This window comes from Equus przewalskii, chromosome 10 (assembly GCF_037783145.1).
Source record: "Equus przewalskii isolate Varuska chromosome 10, EquPr2, whole genome shotgun sequence".
Taxonomy (NCBI): domain Eukaryota; kingdom Metazoa; phylum Chordata; class Mammalia; order Perissodactyla; family Equidae; genus Equus; species Equus przewalskii.
This window is the reverse complement of record NC_091840.1, coordinates 6,599,663-6,624,590: the sequence shown is the minus strand read 5'-3', so window position 1 is coordinate 6,624,590 and position 24,928 is coordinate 6,599,663. Positions and strand designations below refer to the sequence as shown.

The 24,928-nt window shown below is 42.8% G+C and overlaps 1 protein-coding gene across 2 annotated transcripts in view; it reads right to left on the bottom strand.

Moving 5' to 3' along the window:
• Positions 1 to 507: 507 nt before the first annotated feature.
• The window catches only part of GRB2 (growth factor receptor bound protein 2), a 62,136-nt gene continuing 37,715 nt past the window's right edge, over positions 508 to 24,928 (bottom strand). For both annotated transcript variants that reach the window (XM_070561497.1, XM_070561498.1), the window contains exons 3-6: positions 12,814 to 12,911; positions 6,678 to 6,800; positions 3,508 to 3,676; positions 508 to 2,704 (exon numbers count right to left, since the gene is read on the bottom strand). In XM_070561497.1, the coding sequence (XP_070417598.1) occupies positions 2,519 to 2,704; positions 3,508 to 3,676; positions 6,678 to 6,800; positions 12,814 to 12,911 (576 nt within the window). In that variant the 3' untranslated portion in view covers positions 508 to 2,518. The remainder of the gene's footprint in view (positions 2,705 to 3,507; positions 3,677 to 6,677; positions 6,801 to 12,813; positions 12,912 to 24,928) is intronic.

Genomic DNA, 24,928 nt, shown 5'->3' with positions numbered 1-24,928 from the left:
ACACCAGGCACGCCTGTTGGTGCCTTCGACCACAATCTCGGAGTAACTGAGGGTGGGGTCTGGGAACCTGCGTTGTGAATAAGCTCCCCAGGGATTCTGAGGAACAGCGGGGGCATCACTCCTCCAGGGGCCCAGTGAGACCCTCATGCTCCCCAAGGAGCTAGGTGAGTCGATGTAAGGACACAAGAGTCCTGACTCTGTGACCTAACATCTGACATAGGTTTTAGGTTTTTTTTTTTTTAAAGATTTTTTTTTTTTTTCCTTTTTCTCCCCAAAGCCCCCCAGTACACAGTTGTATATTCTTCGTTGTGGGTCCTTCTAGTTGTGGCATGTGGGATGCTGCCTCAGCATGGTTTGATGAGCAGTGCCATGTCCACGCCCAGGATGCGAACACTGGGCCGCCTGCAGTGGAGTGCGCAAACTTAACCACTCGGCCACGGGGCCAGCCCAGGTTTTAGGCTTTTATTTTAAGTAAGGCGAGGGTGGGAAAAAAAAAAAGATACAGAGTGAAGAATTCACTGTATGTTTATTATTCACAGTTAATCACTACCTACCAAATGCTATCCGCAGAGTTAAAGGATTAAGTACATAGGTCTTTTTATTTAAACACTGATTTTTTAAATATATACACACAAAACTTAGTTCAGCAAGGCTTCATGATATACACCAATTCCAAAATAAAACAATCAAATGGTCCAGGTGTAGAATGCCAGATTCCTCTTATCCTCAGCGAGGAAGGGAGAAGCTGTCAGGAAGGGAGAAGCTGTCAGAGAGGGAGCGAGGAGAGTGGAATGCTCCATCCAGAAGAGCAGCCGCCTCCTGGGCCTCCGAGCGCTCCAGGCTGTCTGTCTCCATAACCAGAGGCCAGGGGAGACTCAACGGACCGCTTCAGAACCCAAAGGCAGTCACCAGCTCCGGGCAGCCCCATTTTCGTTGTGGGAAGGGGACTGGGTGGAGAGAGGGAGTTCAGAGGCACATCACTAGGAGGGACAAGCAGCTGACAGGAGACGCAGAGAGGGAGCTCCGCGATGGACTCAGCCTTCCTCCATTTCCAGTCTTTCCTTCCCAACTGTCCCTGCTTCTCGGAGACATGTCCTTTTCAGGGGTTAGGGTGGAGCCACTATAAACACAGCCCGCTGTGAATGGAGACATGGAAACCCCCCAGCCGCTCCTTGAACGCTGCCCTAAGGCCCACCTGGGCAGGCTGGGTAGGGACACAGAAGGTGAAAGCCATGAAGAGACACCCCTAGCTTTGAGAGCAAGAAAAATGAAGTGAAAACTCTCACTTGCCGCCCCAGTGCAGGAATCCGGTATAACCTGATACAGTTAAGGAGCGGCAGAAAGCTTGGGCTTTCCCGTGTTTGAAACTTGCTGGCTCTAGGGATTTGCATCTGGGGGTCCCTGGGGTTAAGGAGGCAGACAACACCTGAGACTGCACGGTTAGTCAAGGACTCTGACTCCCTTTCAGCCAGACCCAATCTGAGGTGGGAAGAGCTGTAACGGCTCCTCCCTCCTGGGGCTGGTCACACTGCACCCGGTGCAGCCACTCCAGACACCCAGGCTTCTGGCTCCCTTCAACTCTGGAGGGCTCATGAATATTAAAGCTGAACCTTAAAGACTTCTGGATTGGAAGAGGCAGAACGCCCACACCCTCCACTTCTACTTGTCTCTTCTCTACTGTTTTCCCTTCCCCCAGGGAAAAATATTTACACAGAGCAGGAGACAAACTGGCCAAAAAGCTCTGGACTGTCTTTAACTTATTTTAAAACAAAACAAAAAACACCACTCAGAAGCAACCCTTGAAAATAAGGAAAAAGGCACTATGAAAAAACAACATGCTCGGTAATACAATTTGGAGAGAAAACAATGTGGAAAAGAGCTGTAGTTCTCAGTCTGACTTTCTCAGGAAGCCGCAGGGGGCACCGCTCCTTCCTTCCACCCCACCTACTTCCACTTCAGCAAAACCTACGGGGGGTCGGGGGTCGCGGCTGGAAGGCAGATCCTACTCGCCCTCCCCTCCTCGGGCAGAAGCTCCACAGCAAGGGCTTGGCGCACCCGCCCGCTCCTTTCTGTGTGTATGTAGGAAGAATACAGAGACGGCTGTTCTTCTTTCAGTCATCCCGACTGAAACAGACATTTGCATAGAGAAAATACCAGCCCACTTGGTTTCTTTTCTTTTATTATTGGCATCAGCTAGGACTATACGTGGCATTAAACGTCATGCACTGATGAACAGAAGAGGAAAAGGATGAAAAAAAGGACAAAGGAGGAGAAATAGGAGCAGCGGTGAAAATTTGTAATAAAAACTCTCTTCTTAATTTATAGGTAAGATTTGGCATTGTTATATCCAACTCCCCCTCCCACCCCCCAAAGTGCCAACCAAAGTGAGAGGGTCACAGGTGACCCAGCCAGGTGGTCTGAGCTCCCTCGCAGACTGCTGTTAGGGGCAGCTCGTGGGTTTAATTCTTTTGTACGTTTTAAATTTTTTCACTTTCTTTAAATAATCTCTTCTTGATTCTTAGACGTTCCGGTTCACAGGGGTGACATAATTGCGGGGAAACATGCCGGTCTGCCCGTGGCAAGCCCCTTTCCACCAGTTGGGGTCTGAGTTATCCATGACGTGGATAAAGTCTCCCCGACGGAATCCCAGCTCTCCATCCTCCTGGGGATCAAAGTCAAAGAGGGCTTGGACATACGTCGGCTGCTGCAGAAGAGGGGCAGGAAAAAACACAGACATCGCATTTCTGACGGTGGCCAGCCCCCGCGTGAGGGGACTGGCTACGGGAGGGAAACAGATGTGTGCCAACTTGTTCACATTTCCTGAAATAACCTCCCATTTCTCCTCTCCTCTCCATTTATTCTTATGGATTCTAAGTTTACTCCAGGTGGGTGTAGTGTAATCTTTCGCCAAAGCTCAAAAATACTGGGGTAAACCTCACTCTGGCGGCCACTTGTGCCATGTTATCAAGTAGAGAGCGGCAAGCACTGCTTTAAGGGGAAAGAACTTCAGAGACAGCCATTGAGGTTATGTTTATAATGCCAGGATTTGAAAATGCTTTAGTTCCTATCACTTTATCACTTAGACAATCCTTAAGGTTTTATAGAGTCAAAAGGTCAAGAGCTTGAATAAAATGAGGTGGTGCTAATCCTAGCACGCAGCTAGGATCTAGGGACAGGAACAGAGCAATGAGTGTGGACCCCTCTCCCGCACAAGAATGATTTTCCTCACAATTTGCTTCCAGGGAAAGAATATTTGAGAGTGTGTTAAAGAGCCTCTTCTTAGAGACACAGGTGGTAAGCTAGCAACACACTGCCTCAGAGAAGCAGCCTCTGGAAAAGGCAAAACCTTTTTATTTCAAACTTCAAATCTTTAACATGAATTAAGAGTAACATTTTGAATAACGAGCATAGAAGCCCTAGAAGGAATCCTTTGAAAGGCACCTGCTTACCTGAGAAGCTATTCTTAATTGCTAAAAATGATCCCAATCGCTCTCTTATGAGAATTACCTGTGGCACCTGTTCTATGTCCCGGAGAAATATCTGCTGGTTTCTGGAGACAGATGTGGATCTGTGATAATCTACCAGCTCATTCAAAGAATTGAACTTCACCACCCAAAGGAAATACTTCCCAGCTCCATCTCGGAGCACCTTGAAGTGCTGCACGTCGTTTCCAAACCTGGGGAGGGGCAGAGAATACACGTGAGAAGAGGCCGGAGGGCTCTGCCCTGGCTACCGGGGCCGTCTGCCCATCAAAGCGGAGTCTTGAGAGAACCAGTGTTCTGGCAACACTCCTCAAAGCCTGAGGGGCCCAGGACTGTGGTACAACATGACTTCCTGGCTGCAGAGTTAGGAGAATCACTGAGCGCCCGAGCCTCATCCGCTGGGCCTGATGACCACCAGCGACAACATGAAGAATCCTCACCAGACAGGGAAACCCCCTCCACCAGTGTGTCCAATTCTGAAGATGTCTGTGAATAAAAAGAGAATGCCCTAACCTAGGGCATGCCTCTATGTGCCCTGCACTGCCCCAAATGAAACAGAGCCTTATTTAAGGCAAGGAGTGTGACTGACTTAACTTTTCAAGAAAACAAAACAAAACTTAGGTGAAATGCTTTTAACTGAAGCATAATTGACATATAATAACTTAGTTTCAGGTGTCTATTATAGTGATTCGGTATTTACATCCATGACGAAGTGATCACCACAATAAGTCTAGCTACAATCTGTCACCATACAAAGTTATTACAATATTACCGACTATATTCCCTATTCTGTACATTACATCTCCAGGACTTATTTATTTTATAACTGGAAGTTTGTACCTCCTAATCCCCATTTAAAGACTACAAAATGTAGGATAGGGAATAAAGTGAGAAGAGGTGGACTAATGGATATACTTTCAACAATTCTCCTGTAACTGGGAACAGTTTAAAGTCACATTTTCCATTCAGGGATTTTACTTCTATTCAGGGGAAAAAGGTCTCAGATCAAAAGAACATACTGGGACAATAAATAAAAGAGGCCCAGGCACCAAAAGGGAAAAGCTCCCTTGTCTAGTGGCTGGCAAAAACAGCAAGAGCCTGATGAGTGGTAAGGGCCACTAGCACAGAGCTGTCTGGCTAGAACACTAGCCCAACGAAGGCTCTGCCTGTCCTGCTCACTGCTCAGTCCTCAGCGTCCACACCATCACACTGTGAAGAGCAGCTGAACGAGTGAACGACAGTCTCTCCTCCCAACAGTCTTACAGCATAAAGAAACAAAACACTTCTTAAAAACAACCCAGCAGGTGGCAGCACTGAGCTTTGAGGAAGCCACTGAGCATGATACACCAAGTGTTTAAGAACAGTACTGCTATTTCACGGGAGAAAAAGGGCAGATGGCGAGAAAGCTTTATGAGGAAGAACAGATTCAAACGACACTTCTGGCCCCACAGAAGCCCAGTCCCACCACCGTGCAATGCAGCCGCTTTCTGAAAGGGAGACGGAGTCCCTGACAGTGAGGTGTTAACCACTGCAGTGTTTCCACAACATCATGAAACTAGAGAACATCTCAGAGACAAGATTCTTGAACGTCCTTTGTGAAGGTGTTTGTGTTGTTAAAGGTGGTAATGACATCTATCTCAAATTTTATTTCTAAAACAATAAATACATAAACTCTTTAAGGTTTTTATTTGATAAAACAGAATGGCTTCGGAGCGTCCTGGCAGCTGCTGCATGAGCATGCTCAGCGATTAGTCGAGGCAATCAGACAAGGCCCCGAGTGAACACTAACTGCCGCGGTGGTTTTGGCCACCATCCAATGATTAATTGCTTGTATTCCTCACCCATTTATATTTGGGTCAGTATAAAACGTAAGGAAAACAGACGATGAAATACAAGTTAATGAGAAGTCTCAAGATACTTCCACCTCAAGATGCTTTCTGTCAGGTCCTCATTTGCATGTGTTTCATCAAGCACATCAAAAAGCCACTGTTCCTATGCATGTGGGAGTAAGGGGGTACATAGGAAATCTCTGTACCTTCCACTCAATTTGCTGTGAACCTAAAACTGCTCTAAAAAGTCTACCGAAAAAAAACCTCACTGTTAGAAGAAGAAAACTGATAATCAAATCCAGTTTGACTTTTTCATGTTGGGACTAAAAACTAACCATACTGGAAACACATCTGTAAAGCGTTGTAAATATCACCTAAAACCACCTCCCCTATCTTCATTGAGAAAAAGAACACAAAGATTCTAAATTTAAATCTACATTTCAAAAACCTACACTTTTGGTCCTAAAGTGAAACAAGATATTCGGTTGATTTTTGAAACCGAAAAATCTTCACATCATTTGCAAATGGCAAATAAATTGTCTTATAGCCTTCACTTAAAAACAACCAACGTAATCTGTATAATAGAAGTGATCTGAGTTTGTAACCTAATCACTCCTTTGTCATATGCAGGATGAAGTGATTTGTTAAGAGCCCTAGGGGAGGTGTTCTTGTGATAGTATATTAACTAGAAAAGGACTGAGTCAAAACACATATGGGAATGACAATTTGATTCAAAATCCTTATGTCACAGATGGGGAGAGATTTGCTTAGAATCCTCAAAGTTCCAGTTTATATTCAAGATTCCCTGGGTGCTAAAACTCCCTGTCTTGCCCATTCCCTGCTCCCTCCCACATTTAAATTTACCACTCGGGAAAGCAAAAAACCCTTGTGGTAACTTTTTAAAGTTAATGTAAGAGACCTAAGATGGTGCAGGTAGATTTAAGCTAGATATCTGGTAAAGGTGTGCAAAAAGGCAGCTGAAATGGCGATGTCCTTAACGAGAGTGCAGGAATCCCACAGATGGCAAGGGTGCTCAGATGAGGAAAGAGCTGCATGGCAAACACTATGGAGTGGTGGGGATTAGGGAAAAGTGGGAAGCACATGCTGTCTGAAGAGCAGCTGCTGCTCAGCAACTAAAGACTGTTTCCACATGGGAATCTGAACCCAGGGCTGCTAGACTCATTTTTAAAAGGAGCCAGAAATTAGAATTTTAATGTAAAATTTTCTGATTTGTAAAATACTGTTTAGGCTAAACCTCTACCAGTTTGCAATCACTGGTGAGTGTAGCCAGACACCCGGCCTATGGCTTAACAACTCAGATCAGTTGGAGACAGGATTCCAGGCAACCAAAGCAGGAAATACTTACTTGACAGAGAGGGAGAAATCCCCAGGAGCACTCTCACTCTCTCGGATAAGAAAGGCCCCATCATGCCGCTGTTTGCTAAGCATTTCTTCTGCCTTGGCTCTGGGGATTTTGCCAAAAAACCACCTAAGGAAGGAAGGCAAGCCAGTCAACATCTGCTTCCCCACATAGAAACGGGATATCCAGCCTCCGAAATGTGAGTAACAGAACACTCCTTGCCAGAGGAAGGGGCCTCTTGCTTTACCCTCCAGTCTCAACATGCCCAATCACGCTGTTCGGTCAGGTCCTCCCCTGAGAGACGGACCATCCCCCTTCAAACGACTTCACCCTACCCCACTCTCCAAAAAATGACTCATAAGGTACGACTGTGGGCCACTCTTTCTACAGAGGAAGACACTTAAAAATAGGCCTCCAGGCCAAAGCCCACTGGGCTCCCTACGGACTCACCAGCAAGGCACAGGGGAAAGCCCAAGCCTACTGATTTGAAACACGGGACACAGCCCCTTCTTGCAACCGTCTGATACGGCTGCAGCTTTGCTACGGTGGGAGTGAGGGAATGGGGGCAGGAAAGTTGAAAGGCCCAGAAGCTGGAGACAGGGCTACTTCTTATAACAACCCACAGGGAAGACTGTCAGGCTGTGAGAGAGCAGATCTGCTAGTCACCACGGTTGGCATTTCTCTTAAAGCCTCTCTCTGCTGTCACTGCTCAGAGTTTAGCTTTCAGGAACCATTAGGAACATCATAATTTACCCTATGCAGAGGAAGCTAGCTGCAAAATTTGATTTTTCATTTGGAGCAAGTTACAGATTCTGTTCTCAATGCTAATTCACCCTGGCCACAAGAAAAAGTGGGTGAATTCACAGAAAACTGTGGGAGCAACTGGCCTGTGGCTTACCAGGAGGAAGAGGAAGAGAACACTCTCAAAAGGCTTCAAGTCACAGCTGCCTATTTCACATGAAAACCAGTTTTAATTCGGATGGATGAACTGTGAAAACAATGTTGTGTTTTCAAAGTTGCCTTAATGTGTTTTTATTATTTTTAAAAAGCTACAACATGACTTACAGCTAATAAAGACCTATCTGCTTCATCAGACTCCTTACCTGGTAACTAACATTCAGTAAATATGCAAACTACAGTGACAAAGGTACCTAACAGTCCCTTAAAGTTATAAATCTAATTTATGTATCTATCTTATAAGAAACTACAGTGCAAGATGTCTCTAAAATAATCACTATACTAAAATTCAGACAGAAATATGTGAGCTGCTAGGAAGGAGACATTCAGAAGTTGCCACAGGTAACCCTGCAACACTCTGAAATCTACCTACTTGTGTCTTTCTGATTTTGCAGACTATACTGCCAAGCTGTGGAGGGGCTGGCACCATCTATCTTCCTGCTTCTACAGATAACTCAAGAGTGAGTCCTCCAGGGCCTGCAAGCCAGGCCACACAAGAGAGAGCACGCATTAACACAACAGAATGATCTCCAACTGTGAAAGGACAGCTAACAGTACTGAGACCATTTAAATGTTTTCTATTTGAATCTCTGGGGCTTTCAAGTTTATAATGCACTTACATGCAGTGGGCATTTGACTGGGGTGGGGTGAAGCTACTCAACAGCCACACTCTCCTCCTAAATCCCCAAGATCTTCCCACCAGGCAGGCATTTTCTTTCCCCCTCTTCAAAGCTATATGTAATGAATATAAACTACAATAGCCAAGATGTGCCTGAAGTAAAAATAAAAAGCCACACTTGGGCCAGCCCCAGTGGCCTAGCGGTTGAGCGTGGCTTGCCTGGGTTCGGATCCCAGTTGTTGGCAGCCATGCTGTGGTGCCAGCTCACATAAAAAAGAAAAAAAGAGGAAGAGTGGCAATAGACGTTAGCTCAGGGTGAATATTCCTCAGGAAAAAAAAAAAGGCAAGCAGCCCAAGCCTCTTCCTTCAAACTCCCCAGAGGCAGCAATTGTTGGCGGTCACGTGTGCATGTTGTTAGATCTTCTCTTACGGTGCACAAATATACAGATACGGTAGGACTGTTTTCTGGCTCCCAGCTTAAAATTAACTCAATTTTATTTTCAATTAAAAAAAAACCTATAGTGAAGGAAAGTACTCTAATTGGAATTTTTACAAAATGAAACAAATCCTGTTACAATAAGCACCTAGACTGAAAAATAGAAAACTAGTTGGAGACCAACTTATTAAAGAAAGATTTCTTTTGTATGTGCTCCCATTTTTACTAAACACACACACACTCATTCACATTCCCTCTCTCTCTCAAGGATGTCCCACAGCACAAGAGATACCACACAGTATGAGGAACAGCTACCACTTTGTTAAAACATTTAAATACCACTACCCTACATTTCCATAGCACTTTATACTATTGATAAATTTGATTAGCTTCCTTTGAATGGTGATATTTCGGTGTAACTACATGGCTATGGTTGAAATTTCAAAAATCTTTAAAAAGATGGGTTTATATACTACAATACAAACAGCAAGGGAGAAAGCTAATGGGAGGAGGTGGCTTATTTTCCAATTTAATTCTTCACTACGTCGCATGGGCTCCCATTCATATGCATTTAATGTGAAAACCACATATTTAGATCCACCTCCTGGTATATACAACTCACGTTGCAACGCTAATGCCAACAATCATTTCATAGTCTGTGTTTAATTTGTTAACTCAAATGCTATAGTAGGTCATATTCCATTTTAAACTTCCCTTTTCCTCCCTAACAAAAACTAAAGGTTGGGGGAGAGGATGGGAGGGAGGAGACAGGGAGGGGTGCGCTGGTACTCTGTGCTCTCCCACAGCTATGAAATCAACATTGACCCTGTACTCACAAATACCCAGGCACAGAGCAGTCCCATAACATGAAACATGCCTGTAAGGCCAATCACCACATAGGTACAGGTCATGGTCTTTTTTAGTAATACGGTTTCCTTTTTCAGAACCCAGACTGGATGAACACTGCCTGACTTTCAGCCAGAGTCTGTGAAGAACAACACCATGGAGCCTGTACTGGATGCTTCTCGATCAATTATTATTCCAAAGTTCTTTATTGTGGGGAAAGAGGATCAGGCATGAGAACGACCTTTCCTAAAAAGCTAACCAATTAATCAAATCAGTAACTACAACTTTCTAAGAGAGGTGGCCTTTCCTGTATTTTCTCAGTGGGATTCAAAAAGCCTATGTCACCTGAAACAATCTGAAGAAAAATAAGGATTTAGAGTCACAGGCATTTTATTTAAAATAAAAATTTCAGCATGATGTTCTGAATTCCCTATCAGCTTAGAAATATGGAAATGAAAAGGAACTTAAGTTGATTTTGTTATCATTGGATATAGTGCTGGAGTTGGCAAATTATGGCTTTCGACCTAAATCTGCCCAGTGTTTTATGGTCCACAATCTGTTTAAAAATTTTTAAAAGCTGTTTTAAGAAATTCAAAAGAAGAATATGTGGTATGACAAAGATTGCATACGGCCCACAAAGCCTATTCTTTGCGGCTTTACAGAAGAAGTTAAGCCAACCTTGGATCCATTTTGAGGATAGACTGAAGGAATAGATGTGCACAAATTATTTGGTTTAGGGGGACCAAGGGAGGATGCACTGTGTGAACGAAGGAGCCTCCCCCACTCCCAGAAACGACTACACAATGCTTCTCCCCATTGAGTACATTTCATGAAGCGGTTCAGGAAAAGCCCACACAGCCCCCAAAGCAAATACTGACACTAAGTGGCTCTAAGAATGCAAAGCTGGGGTTGGCCCCGTGGCTCAGTGGTTAAGTTTGCACACTCTGCTTTGGCGGCCTGGGGTTTGCCAGATCCTGGGCATGGACCCACACTCCGCTCATCAGGCCACGCTGTGGTGGCATCCCACATAGACGAACTATAGTGACTTACAAGTAGGATATACAACTATGTGTTGGGGCTTTGGGGAGAAAAAAAAAGGAAGAAGATTGGCAACAGCTGTTAGTTCAGGGCCAATCTTCCTCACCAAAAAGTATAACTTAAAAAAAAAAAAGAATGCAAAGCTGTGCTTAGTACACTTCCCAGGAAATCTGTAATAATCTCGAGCTCATCTTTCGGAGTTTATCACGACTTGTGCCTACAGTAAGCGACCTGGGCACAGCTGCGTGTTAACTCCCAGGCTAATGTTATAGGAACCTCAAATGAGGGGCATTATCAATCCACTGACAGGGGTCCAGGAATCTCTTCCACATATACCTTTGAAGATTTAATGCTTTTGGCTTTTATTATGATAAACAACTTGGTCCAGGCCTTTGTACAAAAATTTGGATCTCAGTATCAATTCAAAAGTATTTACTGAGCTACCATATGGAGAAGCAAGGCACAAGTTATAATGGAATATAAAAGCAGAAGATGTAAATTCTCCAAGGAATCTAAAATCTTTTTTTTTTTAAGGAGGGGGGAGATTGAACTCATAGTTAAAAAGATACAATACAGTACAAGTTTCAAACAAAAACTAGAAAAATATACTTTACAAATCAGACTGGTTTCCACCTTGTAAATCATTCAATGAGACATTTACTGAGCCATTAAGGTGCCTGGTTCTTCTTGAAATAAAAAGAAGTTTCCTTGAAGACCTTCCAGTTTCTTCACTACAGAAACTTGCGTATACATATCTTCTCATTACCAAACTGCAGGGTGACCCAACTTTCCCTCCCCCGGTTAAGGCTTCCTAAATGTGATCTTTCCGAGAGTTTCATATTAACTACGTGGGAATTTTATTATACCACAATTTAACTACAGGATCTAAGCTTCCAGCCCCTAGCACAGTCTCTGTCACATAATAAGAACTCTGTACAAGTTTAGTGACCAAGGCATGAATCCAACAGATAGTTTTAAGGTGAAGCTCCTGAATCATTTGTTTCGTTTTATAGAAGGCAAATCATCTTTTTGGAACAGATTTGGTTCACAAGGTAGCATTTGGTCCACATTTAATTCCTAGTGGTAGTCACCTCTGAAAGGAGTATGGTGAGAAGCTCATACATTGCTCTATAGTTTTCCACACTGAGTCTTTTATAAATGAGAATTATATTCATAAATTACTGGCATTGAAACAAAAATACTAGAAGCTTTCCTAATTTATAGGGTAAAAAGGAATGAACTAGACTATCTCAAAGGCCCTTTTGAGCTCTACAACATTAAACTCTGTGTAAGATGAGGTGTGGTTAAGATCTCCGCTCTAGTACTTGAGGGAAGAGAAATGAGAGGTACACATCAGAGCAGTGAGGAGGAGGAAAGACAACGACTACTACTCCAGGCGGGCCAAGTCATCTACAAGGCTTATTTATCATTTTGTGATAAACCAAGTAGACAGCGGGAATCTACCACTGCCTCATGTCTCAGTCGCATTCTAGTTTGAGCACTGAAAACCCCAGTTCCCCCTGACATACAAGGTATGAAAAACGACAGCTTTTGAGGTAGGAGCAGGGCCAATGAAAGAAGTGGTGGGTGAGGGTGGGAGGACAGTGGTCTGAAGGGCTTCCAGAGTCCCATCATTTCACATATCATTATCAAGGGGGAGGGGGTGAGTTTCTAGGGGAAAAAAAAGAAAGAAAGAAGTTCACTGCTCTCGGCAGCTTGGAGTAGGAAAGAACTTTCTTTTCTCTGAAATGGGAACACTAAGTAAGGGCAAGGACAGTGATCTGGAGATACAAAGATTATTAAGATACAGCCCCAGAGGACAATCAAACACATCAATACAAAACCATATGACAAATGCCTTTTCTAAAACTCAAAAAAAAATGCTGAATTACAAAACACCTGGCCCCAAAGGTTTCATAGAAAGAGAATTACGGACCTGGATAACTGTTGTTTTATTATTTGAAGATCACTGACAGCTATCAATCTAAACACATACTATTATTATATAATAGTATATAAATTATTGTTTTAAATGAAATAATCGTTTCATTAAAGATTACCAGCAACTATTATTAATCTAAAACATATACTATTATTGACTATTATACTATCATTATATACTATTATTAACATGCAAAATCAACATGCTTTGTTAATTCCCTGGGAAGATAGAAAACAGAATGACATTCACCCCAGTGATCTTAATTTTAAAAACAAGCAGGCGAGACCAGGTGAGCCCAACTTACGGATGTGGTTTCATTTCTATGTAATTCTTGGGAATGAAGCCATCTTTCCCATTGAGTTCTGCCTTGTACCAGTTCTGATCACATTCTTCATTCAAAACCTGAAAAGAAATAAGACAAGGAAAATAACCAATCATTTCCTTTCACTCTTAAGAGGGTAGCCACTAAGACAATTATGTTGCTGTTAAGGTTTTCTTTTTAATAAAAGATGTTATCTGAAGTATTACCAGTTACATGGATGCAAGACTTGTAACTTCAAACAACCAGCATTATGTCAACTGTGATGGTTAAAATTAAAAAGAAAAAGAAATTTTCTCTGGAAATGAGAGTTCAAGCCTCCAAACATCTAACATTAAACCCTCAGCAGGAAAGCAGAAGGAAGAGTGACAGGGAAAAGTAATAGGTTAGTTTGGGAGAGGAGATTCCGGAAAACAGCAAACAGTGACACTGGAAAATGAAAGGAGCCCAACGAAGATGAAATAAGCCTGCAATCTGGGAGAGAGAAGTTTAACAGCAGAAGCGAGCAGCAACAGAGAGAGTTTTAAGCCTTCTCTGGAGATCTTCAAGCCAACCTCCAGAATCACAGGGATGCAATCCTAGGATTCCCTAATTTCTTCTTTAGGTTCTCCATCCCAAGTACAGGGCACCCACCAAACAGGTCCATCACGCTGCTGCTTGCGTGCACATCCACGTGCCCTCACGTGGGAAAAGTAATTTTATGAAAAAGCATGGCAAGTCCTACTCACTTCACTCACCCTCAGGGCCACAAGGTGTTTGAATTAGAAAACGCTGGAAGCACACCCAATTTAGAGGGAAGAGCTGGCAATCATACAACTGAACCACTGCAGTCCAACAGACTGCAATGAAAGAGAGTGAGAACAGACCTAGAAACGTGGCATGACTCCCCGAGGTTACAAGCTAATGAATCACACAGGCACCTTCAGACCCTAACCAGTGTCCTCTCTAGTGCTGCTCCTTGCGAGTTACATGGATAGGGCAGGCCATGATTCTGTAATCTGTAGAGACTTATACGGAGCAAAATAGATCTAGATACAGTATAAAAGCCACCCTTTCAGTCTAGATTTCTAAAAAAAGACAAAAGGCAGAAGGCATCTAAAAAAAAAAAAGGTAGGGGCCGGCCTGGTGGCGCAGCAGTTAAATGTGCATGTTCCGCTTCGGCAGCCTGGGGTTCGCTGGTTCGGATCCCAGGTGTGCACATGGCACCGCATGGCAAGCCATGCTGTGGTAGGCATCCCACATACAAAGTAGAGGAAGATGGGCACAGATGTTAGCTCTGGGCCAGTCTTCCTCAGAAAAAGAGGAGGATTGGCAACAGTTAGCTCAGGGCTAATCTTCCTCAAAAAAAAAAAAAGTAACTTAAAAGGGAAAATAGAAACGTGAGCCCAATTCTCAAATGGTGAACATGGAAAATGCTGATGGACTAGTAGAGGGATAGCTAATCTACACTATTCAACAAAGTTCCAAAACGAAGTTGGTAAAATTCTTTATTCAAGATGCTGAACAATGGTGTACTCATTGCCAACTGAGAACCTGGATTGCTTTACTCTGCATGATGTGTATGTACTGACATTTCAAAGTGAGATACAACTTTAGAAAGGGTAGATAAGACCCACAGAAAACTAACAAAGAGCCAAGCCATTAATGACGCCTCTCAGTGGATTCACTTCTGAACAGAGGCTACGCCCTGAGGAGTTCTACAATGCTGGTGTCTATCTACAACGCTGGACAACCTCAGGTCCCAGATGTCAGTCACTGAGTGTAAGTGTGCAAGATAAGACGGCAAATCCTGCAAGAGCTAAAAAATGTGAACAGAACTCTGAAAAACCAGCTATTGGTAAATTCTGTCGCCTCAGTGATGGAAACTATTTCCATCAGTCTTTCCCTTTAAAAAAACATTGTATTTTACTAAACACTGCAGTGATACAAACTAATATATGTAAAATACATTCATAATTTTAAAATCTGCATTTCAAAAACACTGAGCTGTAGCCAGCAAAATTATTCTGTTGTGAGACAGTTATAAAGCGTACACTGACGACGAAGGTTTGGGAGGGAGAGTGCTCTTAAGGCGCTCCCTGCCACGATGACACTGGCACCCTGGGCCGTGCGGCTTATCTACCATCACAGGAGATGCTGTAACCTCCAGAGGGAGCCTGTCATGGCACGGCCGGGCACAGAAGTCTCAACAGCATGAGAACAAAGGAGCTATTTTAAAAGTTCCTTAAGGCCAGGATTCTGTTATCTACCAAAAAGAAGGGCTTGAGGAATGTGGCCTAGTAATTATCTTATAAAGCATCAGCCTCTAATAATAATAATAAAAAATCCGTAGGCTTATGAACAAGAGTTTTTCAAAATGTCTTTAAAATTCCTGAAATGGCAAGTTGTACCTACTCTAAAGATTTCTTGAAAGACAAAGGAGAGTCAGGCCGACCAGGAAGTGATTGTGGCCTGTTTGTGCATCAAAACAGAATAAGGTAATCGCTTGGAAAAGACCACTTTTAATTTGTGACCAATAGCTTGCAGAAAAGGGTGACCGTGTTACATGCCAGGAGTTTATATAGCAGCATATTCTTCTCATCACCTTTACTAACATAGATGCCCCCGCCAAATGTACCCCCTAATAAAAGAAAGTGCAGGGCAACTCCCAGATTTGGCACCAACTTAGAACCATGGTTTTCTACAGAACAAAATTATTAGTTGGTGTTTAGTATGCTTTTTTCCCCCAAGAAGGCAGAGAAATACGGAATTGATGTACTTAGTTTATTTTTAACGTAATGATTGAATACATGAATGATTAAAATTTTGGTTCTTTGGAACATTCTAGTATCCACAATATCACTTTACCAGAAAGCCAAAGTGTTACTGTGCATGCCTCTAAACCTCTTTACTCTAGAACTTAAGAAAAGATTAGCTCTGCTGGAGGCAAAGCACAGGAGAAAGAGGGTACCTGCTGACCCTGGGCCACCCTGAGAGTCAGGGACCAGCTCCTTCCACCCACCTGCTCCACTGGGTACATCAGCTTTCACATGCAAGCCCTGAAACTAGGATGGCATAATTTAAAAGATATTTAAAGATTAAGTTTTATTCAAATATTTAAAACAGCAAAAGGTACAAATTAACATAAGTGAGTCTAAAGTGGAACAGAGAAAGGAACCAGAACCATATGCGAATGAGTTTGCACCTACAAAGACTGTGTTTAATTTGCTAGGGTTTTAGATAAAAGCTCACATCCTTCACAAGTAATTTTAAAAGCCTGATCAGAGTTCTGAGAATGAGGAAGCTGCCCCTATCAACCATTTCCCCACAACCGAAGGCAACTTATCATTCGCTCACTCATTACCTCTTAACAAAAAGATGGTTGAGTTCAACAACCAAATTTTCACTCAGTTTTGAAAATTCTAAGGAATGCTGTAGCTATTACCCTACAGCCCCATGTTCTAGTCCAACCCCCATATTCCCTGAAGTTATGACTTTTTAGCCATATGAAACTTTGGGGTTTAACGGAAGCATACTGATGAAGAGATGAGATTACGAAAGGAGGAAGAGACAAGTTTCAGTGAAGTTTTTTGCTTTTTTGCAAAAAGACTGAAAATTATGTTAGAGCCCAAATCAGGAAGAAACCTGAAAGATGAGGAATGATGTGAGTTTATACAGGAGAACTGAAACCATTCCAGCCTGGGGCCAGCCCCATGGCTGAGTGGTTAAGTTTGTGCACTCTGCTTCTGCAGCCCAGGGTTTTGCCAGTTTGGATCCTGGCTGCGGACATGGCACTGGTCAGGCCATGCTGAGGCGGCGTCCCACATGCCACAACTGGAAGGACGTACAACTAAAAAAAATATATATACACAACTATGTACTGGGGGGCCTTGGGGAGAAGAAGAAAGAAAAAAGAAGACTGGTAACAGATGTTAGCTCAGGTGCCAATCTTTAAAAAAAGAAAACAAAAACCAACCTATTCTAGTCAATGGAATGGGACAGACCGGGGCTTTCAAGGTGTTGCTGTTACATTTCTTGACCTGCATGCTGGCTACCTGGGTGTGTTCAGTTTGTAAAAATTCACTAACTGTGTACTTACGTGATCTTTTCTATATGTATATCATACTTTAAAAGTTAGAAATATTTCAGTCAAGAGAACATAGTAATGTTACGGTCCAAATGGCATGTAAGAGAAACACATCAGAGCCTCATACATCTCTAGGGTACAAACTTTTCACACTCCTAAAGTACACAGCAAAGCAGAAAATAACACAGTGAAACTTCAGAAACCCCCATTTTGATAGCTACTCCATGAAAAAATAAATTCCCACAAATAAAACCTTCACCTTGGACAACTCAGAGCATTCCACGTCGTCTACTTTTCTATGTTTTCTTCCCCACCCTGAGGAAGACTGGCCCTGAGCTAACATCCGTGCCCATCTTTCTGTTTTTTAGTATGTGGGCCACCAGCACAGCATGGCTGCTAACACAGTGGTGTAGGTCTGTGCCTGGGAACCAAATCTAGGCCGCCAAAGTGTGCTGAACTTTAACCACTAGGCCAGCAGAGCTGGGCCATATTAAGTGGTTTTGACAACACTATTCACTGCTGTCCCTGCCCCTCACTCCCAATCTAAGACTATTCTAAAGGCAATGCAAATTTCCATTTATACCAATACCAATTCAAAGCTTTCCAAACAGTTAACAAAAGAAAAAGAAAAAAAGCCAGAGGTCAAAGATTTCAGTCTCAGATCCCTCAGGATGCACCTGATCTGGTGGCAAGAGCACAGGATTCAAGAGGCTGAACCTTGGGTTCAAATTCCAATTTTACCACTAATGAACTACATAACCTTAGGCAAGAGACCATTCTCTAAATTTTGGTTTCCCCACCTATAAAGTGGTGATAATACCTACCACCCAGGGATACTGAAGGGATTAAAGGAGAACATGTAGTGAGCAGTACAGCAGCCAGGACAGAGCTACATTCCAACTGCCCTAGTGGACACGTTTACTTCACAGCAGTTACTCCGCCTTACATATTACCAGTATTGGATGTAACGAAACATGGCAATCCTGGGGGCCTTCACTAAATCATGCATCTTTGACAGCTGACATATTAACAGAGGATGGGGACTCTTGTTTTATTCTGGAGACACACAAATACAAGGCGTCTGGGATTATTTCAAAAAAGATTTTAAGGGCAGAGTTCAAGGATTACAATAGCTAATTCTCTTCTCTGTCTCTTTCATACCAATACTTGGAGACAAGAACTCCACTTAATTTTCTACACAAATTATAGGAAAAGGTGCCTTTTAGGAAAATAGTAAATATTTTATTTATAGATTGCTGTGTTTTGAAATATGGGGACATGTTCTTCCCTGAATATACTCAGTCATCTGTAAGTAAACAACAACAAAAAAGGAATCAATTTTTTTTAAAAGAAATAGGCTGTACAGTTATGGAACAGCAGTCCCACAAAAACTTTTGAGATATATTCTAATTTTAACAGCTTGCAGGGGGCTCAGCATTTCTTCAGGGAAAAATTATTCAAAGTTTTATCAATCTGTGAAGCAGTCTGTATAAGAACATTCGTGCATGAAAGATAGGAACAATTACATATTTAAGTTCTTACACACCCCCAAATACCACTTACAGCTGGTCCCTGCATTACAGAAATTCAACAAAAGCCAGTGAGTTTTCCCCAACTCTTCAAAGATCAATCAACTAATCCCACAGGAGCAATACTGAAATACTGCCATGACTTGAACACAAATTTCAAGAATTCTGGTGACCCTATCACACGATTTTAAGCTCTTAGAAAAGGGAGCAAACACTCACACATAGACAGAGGCTTTTAAAACACTAACCCCTAAGAAAAATTCTACAGGGCCCTGGCTGGGTAACAGTACTGGGAGAGCAATTTAAAATCAGTTCTCTTCAGCTGCCTGTTACATACTTTATCAGAGACAACTAGAATGCTCTTCAACTTCTCAGACTCCCTTAGCGTGGATTACTGACTTGGCCTGAAAACTACACTGATTCATTACTAACACTTTAAATAAGTGCTTTCCAATCACCACCTCCATCTGTTAGTTTTTGCTTGACATGAAAAATATCTTGGCTAAGCTGCTTGCTCTCCTGTGTGCCAAATCATGAAAAACACCCACACTGTAGATAAGCTATTCTGAATTTTAATGATGAGATGACCAACTTAAAGGGTTTAATAATTAAGGTTCCCGGTCACACAGAAATCTTGAATTGCTTATTCCAGCACACAGAGAGCAACAGTTCTCAAGGTCACGTCACGAGGCCAGTCTCCATGCTGAAGGACTACAATTCTGTAAAGACACGCCAAGCACCATTTGACCCAGTCAAGACACCTGACAGGTAGTTTGGGCCTAAAAGACCAGAAAGTTGAAAAGAAATAAAATGCGATGCATTTATGAAGTTCTGAAACTCTGCGCATTTTGGCAGATCTATAAAATTGTGTGTAAATATCAAACTATGCTGTTTTGAAAACCTATTCATTTAAAAAAGCATTTATGTAATGATATCAAATCAAGGGGGTATTTTATCTTATGGCGATAACCTCTCTCAGCAAAAGTAGAATATCTATGCTATGAAACGTTATTTTTAGTTCCCTTTGAAATGGATATATCCAGAAAATTCATTTCTTTGGGGATCCAGGAGTCCTAAATCTTTGATTTTTTACATTATTTTCTTTTAAGAAAGGATTCTATTTACCAATCTAAAGAAATCCAAAGGGCATCTGTTGGTCAAATCTACCTTCTGACCACTAGTGACACAACAGTGAGAGGTGCTGTTTGCCCTTTAAACAATTTTAAAAAGGAAAAAACCCCCAAAAAAGTGTGGGGGGGGGGAAACAAAGTAGAAAGGAGGGAGGGAAAAAACCCCAAACTCCCAAATATTCCACTGGTAAAAATCACTCCTCACTTTTATCCTGCCACTTGAACGCGAACCTGTTGTGTGCCAGGAACAGTACCTCCTCTCCTGTCGCCCAGGATGGATTTCTCCACCCTCTCTAAGCAGCTGCTATCACTCACTACTTCTCTAAATGAACCCTTCAGTTCAGTCAAGACAGTCAACTCACCAAGCTCTAAGCACACTGTACTTCTCTCACGTTTTCCCTCTGGTTGGATTGTCCTCTTCCTTATCTATCTGAATCTTTCAAGATTCAGTTCAGAGCTTACAACCACCTTGGTCACTTTTCTCTCTGTTTCATTTTTATAGTATTTAATGGAGGATCATGGGCAATAATGATATAAAATCCCTTAGGGCATCCTGTCTACCACCACTTTGTACTGTGTACTGGTATGCTTTGGTCCCCTCCTAAACTAAACTGCAAGCACCCTAAAGGGGGCTCCACGCCTATTTCTCATCTGTATTCTCCATACTTCTTAACATGGTATCTAGCATATTTTCAGGAACTGACTTGTATATGAGGCCTTGGTTCTAAGAAATGTATACAGTTGGGTATAGAGACAATGGAATAAGCACCACACATCATACATTATCATCAAATTCCTTGGTGATAAATGATAACCTCTTAAACAGACCCTAGAAAGAAGACTGATTATCATGAGTTTGTTCCCCTAAGGAAGGAGAGGCAAAATAAAGTAAGAGAATTAGGTAATCAGTCTTCCTGTAACTCAAGTACCACTGCCAAAAGACTTCTACGTGGAATACTTCAAAAGAGAGTACGTCAAATCTTTGCCACAAGACTACCTGCTTCTACTTCCTCCAAGAAAGAAACACATAAGGGTGGGGACATGAGGTGGATGTGTAGGGAAGGGAAAATTCAGTAAGAGATGGATAAGAGGAGGCAATTCCTTGGATGGATTAGGGAGAGAGGAGGTGTGGTTGTTTCTATACATGAGTCCATTCTAATGCCTCTCAGCATGGGGGCACTTCCTGGAATGTTAAGATGGCCAATTCAGTCTGCATGTTTGACTTGTGATTTACTTTTGCAGGGTGTTAATTTTACGGCTACAACTCTTCCAACAAAATTTTTACAAAAGACAGTATGAAAGACCGTTGACTTTTTTTTCTTCCATTGAATGGCAGCTAGGTTAATGTAGAGAGAAAAATGATTAGACACGTGATTATATTAAGCGCTCAGGACCATTCACGCATTTTTAATTTTTTTATTTTACTTATTTATTTATTAAGGAAGGTTAGCCCTGAGCTAACATCTGCAGCCAATCCTCCTCTTTTTGCTGCGGAAGACTGGCCCTGAGCTAACATCCGTGTCCATCTTCCTCTACTTTATACGTGGGACAACTACCACAGCATGGCGTGCCAAGCAGTGCGTAGGTCCGCACCAGAGATCCGAACTGGCGAACCCCGGGCTGCTGAAGTGGAACGTGAGAACTTAACTGCTGCACCACCGGGCTGGCCCCTATTCGTACATTTTTTTAAATGGAACACTTCCTTTATAATGTTCATACGTGTAGGAAGATGAACAATTAAGAAGACTAACCAAATTACAGGATATTTCTCTTTCTCTCTGGTATTCGAAAAACAAACTGGATACTCTTATCAACCTCTCCAGGTTCAGCTGTCATTAAGAAAAGCTGTTCATGACATTTTAACAAAACAGGAAGGTAGTTCACACTTATGTGCTTTTACTCCACCCAGATAAATCTGGAGGCAGTGAAACCTACATGCACAGGCAATACCCCAAAATAAACCCTTTCTACCAAAGGGGTACCAAGAGTTTCCATTCAAAATAACTGTCTTTTGTGTTTTGTGACTCATGGAAGGCATATTACTTTGTGTAGCTGATTGTTGGACAGAAGAGTGAAAGGCTCTCAGAATGTCAGAATTTCAACTGCAGGGGGTTGGGGGGGTTGGTGGGGGTGTAGAGCGATAGAGACAGAGAGATAGGGAGTTTCACGAGAAAATTCTGTACATTTGAAAAATTCAGCAATTATATGACGGCCTGTACAGTCATCCCTCGGTATCCGGTATCCGCGGATTCTGCAGGGCTGACTAATAATACACAAGTACAACGCAACAAGAGCGCCAAGCCCTGGGCTAGGTGAGCTGAGGATACAATGGATTCCCCTCCCAAGGAGCTCAGAGACTAGTAAACTGCTAGTTGCAACATAGTGTGATAGACGCCAGGAGAGGGGGGAATTATGGGTACTAAGGGCAGGTATCAATTCGACTGAAAATATCTGAGTTCCAAACACTGAAGAGAAAGACCCAAGTCCAGTTTACGACTTCCCAGATGAAGTATGAACTAGATTATATTCTTTGCTTGCATCTTTAGTTCTGTTCAGCGTGTGGAGAACTGTGAATGGAAGGAACATGGAAGACTTCCCAACTTTCTATCAAGCAAAGGGAGGAATGAATTGTTCTCTTGGCCACACTAGGCTACCATTAACTAAATGACTGGTTAAGCTTCCTTAAACTGAAGAGCAAAACCTTTACTAATGGTGTCAGAAGTTCCTAAGTGAAAATAACCAAAATAATCTCAAACTACAGTTAATTCTTTACTTTAACAATATATATTTAGTGGGGCTGGTCCCATGGCCAAGTGGTTAAGTTCGCACGCTCTGCTTCGGCGGCCCAGGGTTTCGCCGGTTCGGATCCCAGGTGCGGACATGGCGCCGCTCATCAAGCTGTGCTGAGGTGGCATCCCACATGCCACAACTAGAAGGACCCACAACTAAAAATATACAACTATGTACCAGGGGACTTTGGGAGAAAAAGGAAAAATTTAAAAATCTTAAAAAATCTGTGTATATATGTTTAGCTACTGTCCTTGTCATCTTGTTTACTAACAGAAGACTTTCATTCTTAGGTCAAATTCTACAAACTTCTCCTCAAAAAAATGAAACAAAATAAAAAACAAACAAAGCCTCCCTCCCAAGCCAGCGGAGCACCAGCTACACGTTTTCTGATGACAGGCAAACTTGCTCACGTTCATGGGTTGTACCCTCTAAGATCTACTCACTCCCTGTTGCTTCAACATAGTAAGGCAAAACAGGAGCTCCCAACAAGTCCCCCCGCCCTCCAAATTAATGACAACAGAGTTGACTAAATTTCACTTACGGCCTTATTGCTTCAAGATGCGCACTAAAAGGCCTACTGATTTACAGTCATTCTGTGACCCAAGGGCCACCTCAGAGAATGTCACTGAAGGGGGGGCGGGGCGGCACAGTAGAGGGAAGGAGATAGAGTCAAGATATTTTTGGGAGGTGGAATCAAAAGGGCTTGGTGATTAGATGTGGCTAGTGGTCTCCCTCTTGGCCATCAGTTTTTTACGTAAAGCGTTTTAGAAAAACGGCTTTTTTTTTTACAGCTGCTGGGCAATTTTCTCTCTTTTAAAGCCACCTTGAATAAAGAGCATCATTTTAAAAGACAGATGGTATACCCCTGTGCTGGTATTGTCTATCTGCCTCTCCAGATCTAGTTGATACCCTGCTGTCTTTTTGTGCCCTGGATCTGTATGGGCCACATCAACAGGCGCACCTACAGGCTTTCTTGCTCTCCGGTCCCCAGCGGTCTCCACTGTGGAGCAGGCCTGCAGAAGAAGGCTCCCTATCTGGGGGTTTCCGTGGACAGTCCTGGACCCTCAGCTGAAGGTCTCAGCCCTCTTGACCTAGTCCTTTCCTCCTCCAGCTTCTGGTAACTCCTCCCCCCATCCTTTGCCCCACTGTCTTCTTCAGGCCTCAAGATGGTAACCCGGTTACTAGCTCTGGGCACTGCACCATCCCTGGTGGTTTCTAGAGAAACCCTGCCCATACTTTGTAAAAAGTCTCATTACTAAAGTCTCCTCAAATTAGCTGATTTAAGTGTGTCATGTGTTTCCTACCAGGACCCTGAGTGAAATTATCCTCAAGTCAGTTCTATCTATCCTTTGGAACTTGCTAAGGAGATATTCACATTATATAAAGGACACCCGTTACAGGGCAGACAGACTCCAGGAAGTATCCAAATTCTACCCGCTACTTGGGAGAAGAACACTATAAAATAAGAGCCTTGCTTTATGAGGGCCACCATTCTTAAGCAGCCAAATGATTCTGTTCACTATTAAAACAGTTATGAGGAGTTGAGAAAGGGGGTGAAGGTATGAAAACCTGGGATCTGTAATCTGGTCATTACTAGACAGCCATAAAGATTTACAGCAGCTATCCTCTCTGAACTGCACTTTGCTTAATGTTTCAGTGTCTACTGCACTGAAAGCATTGTCCTAGGAAGCTGCAATGGGAATAAAAAAAGAAGACAGACACGGTCTCTGCCCTCAGAGTGTTTATAAGCTCAGGAGGCTATGTATGGAAATAATGAGGGAATAAGGAAAAAGTGGGATAAGGGGAACTGCTGATTGTGAGCTGAATATGAAATCTACAGCTACATGTTTTCAAATTAGCTGCACGGAGAAAACTGAGGTAGAAAATTCAGTTCATGTCTGGAGTAACTAGGAAAAGGGCAACGTTATAGTTTTTTGGGGGTTTTTTCTTGAGCAAGATTAGCCCTGAGCTAACATCCATGCCCATCTTCCTCCGCTTTATACGCAGGAAGCCTACCACAGCATGGCCTTTTGCCAAGCAGTGCCATGTCTGCACCTGGGATCCGAACCAGCGACCCTGGGCCGCTGAAAAGCAGAACATGAGAACTTAATCGCTGTGCCACCGGGCCGGCCCCCAAAAGGGGCAACTTTAAAGATTTTATTTTTCCTTTTTTCTCCCCAAAGCCCTCCGGTACACAGTCGTGTATTTTTAGTTGTGGGTCCTTCTAGTTGTGGTATGTGGGATGCCGTCTCAGCGTGGCTTGATGAGAGGTGCCATGTCCACACCTGGCACTTAGGTGGGAAGGGGCTTATGTAGTCTAGAACTAAAATGCTGAATCCCAAGGAGTTACGTGACAAGTGGAGCCCCTGGAGGCTAGACACACAGAGACCCGGGTCAGATTGTGCAAGGCTTTGAGGGGTAGCGTAAGGATTTTGGGAAACTATGGACTGAATTTGCTCTTTAAGATGATTATTCTGGCTTATGTGTGGCGAACAGATCTGAGAGGGACAAAAGTGACAGTAGGAAGAAAAGTTAGCTAAGAGGCTACTGCAGTAAACCAGGCAAGAGGAAATGGAAATTTAGAC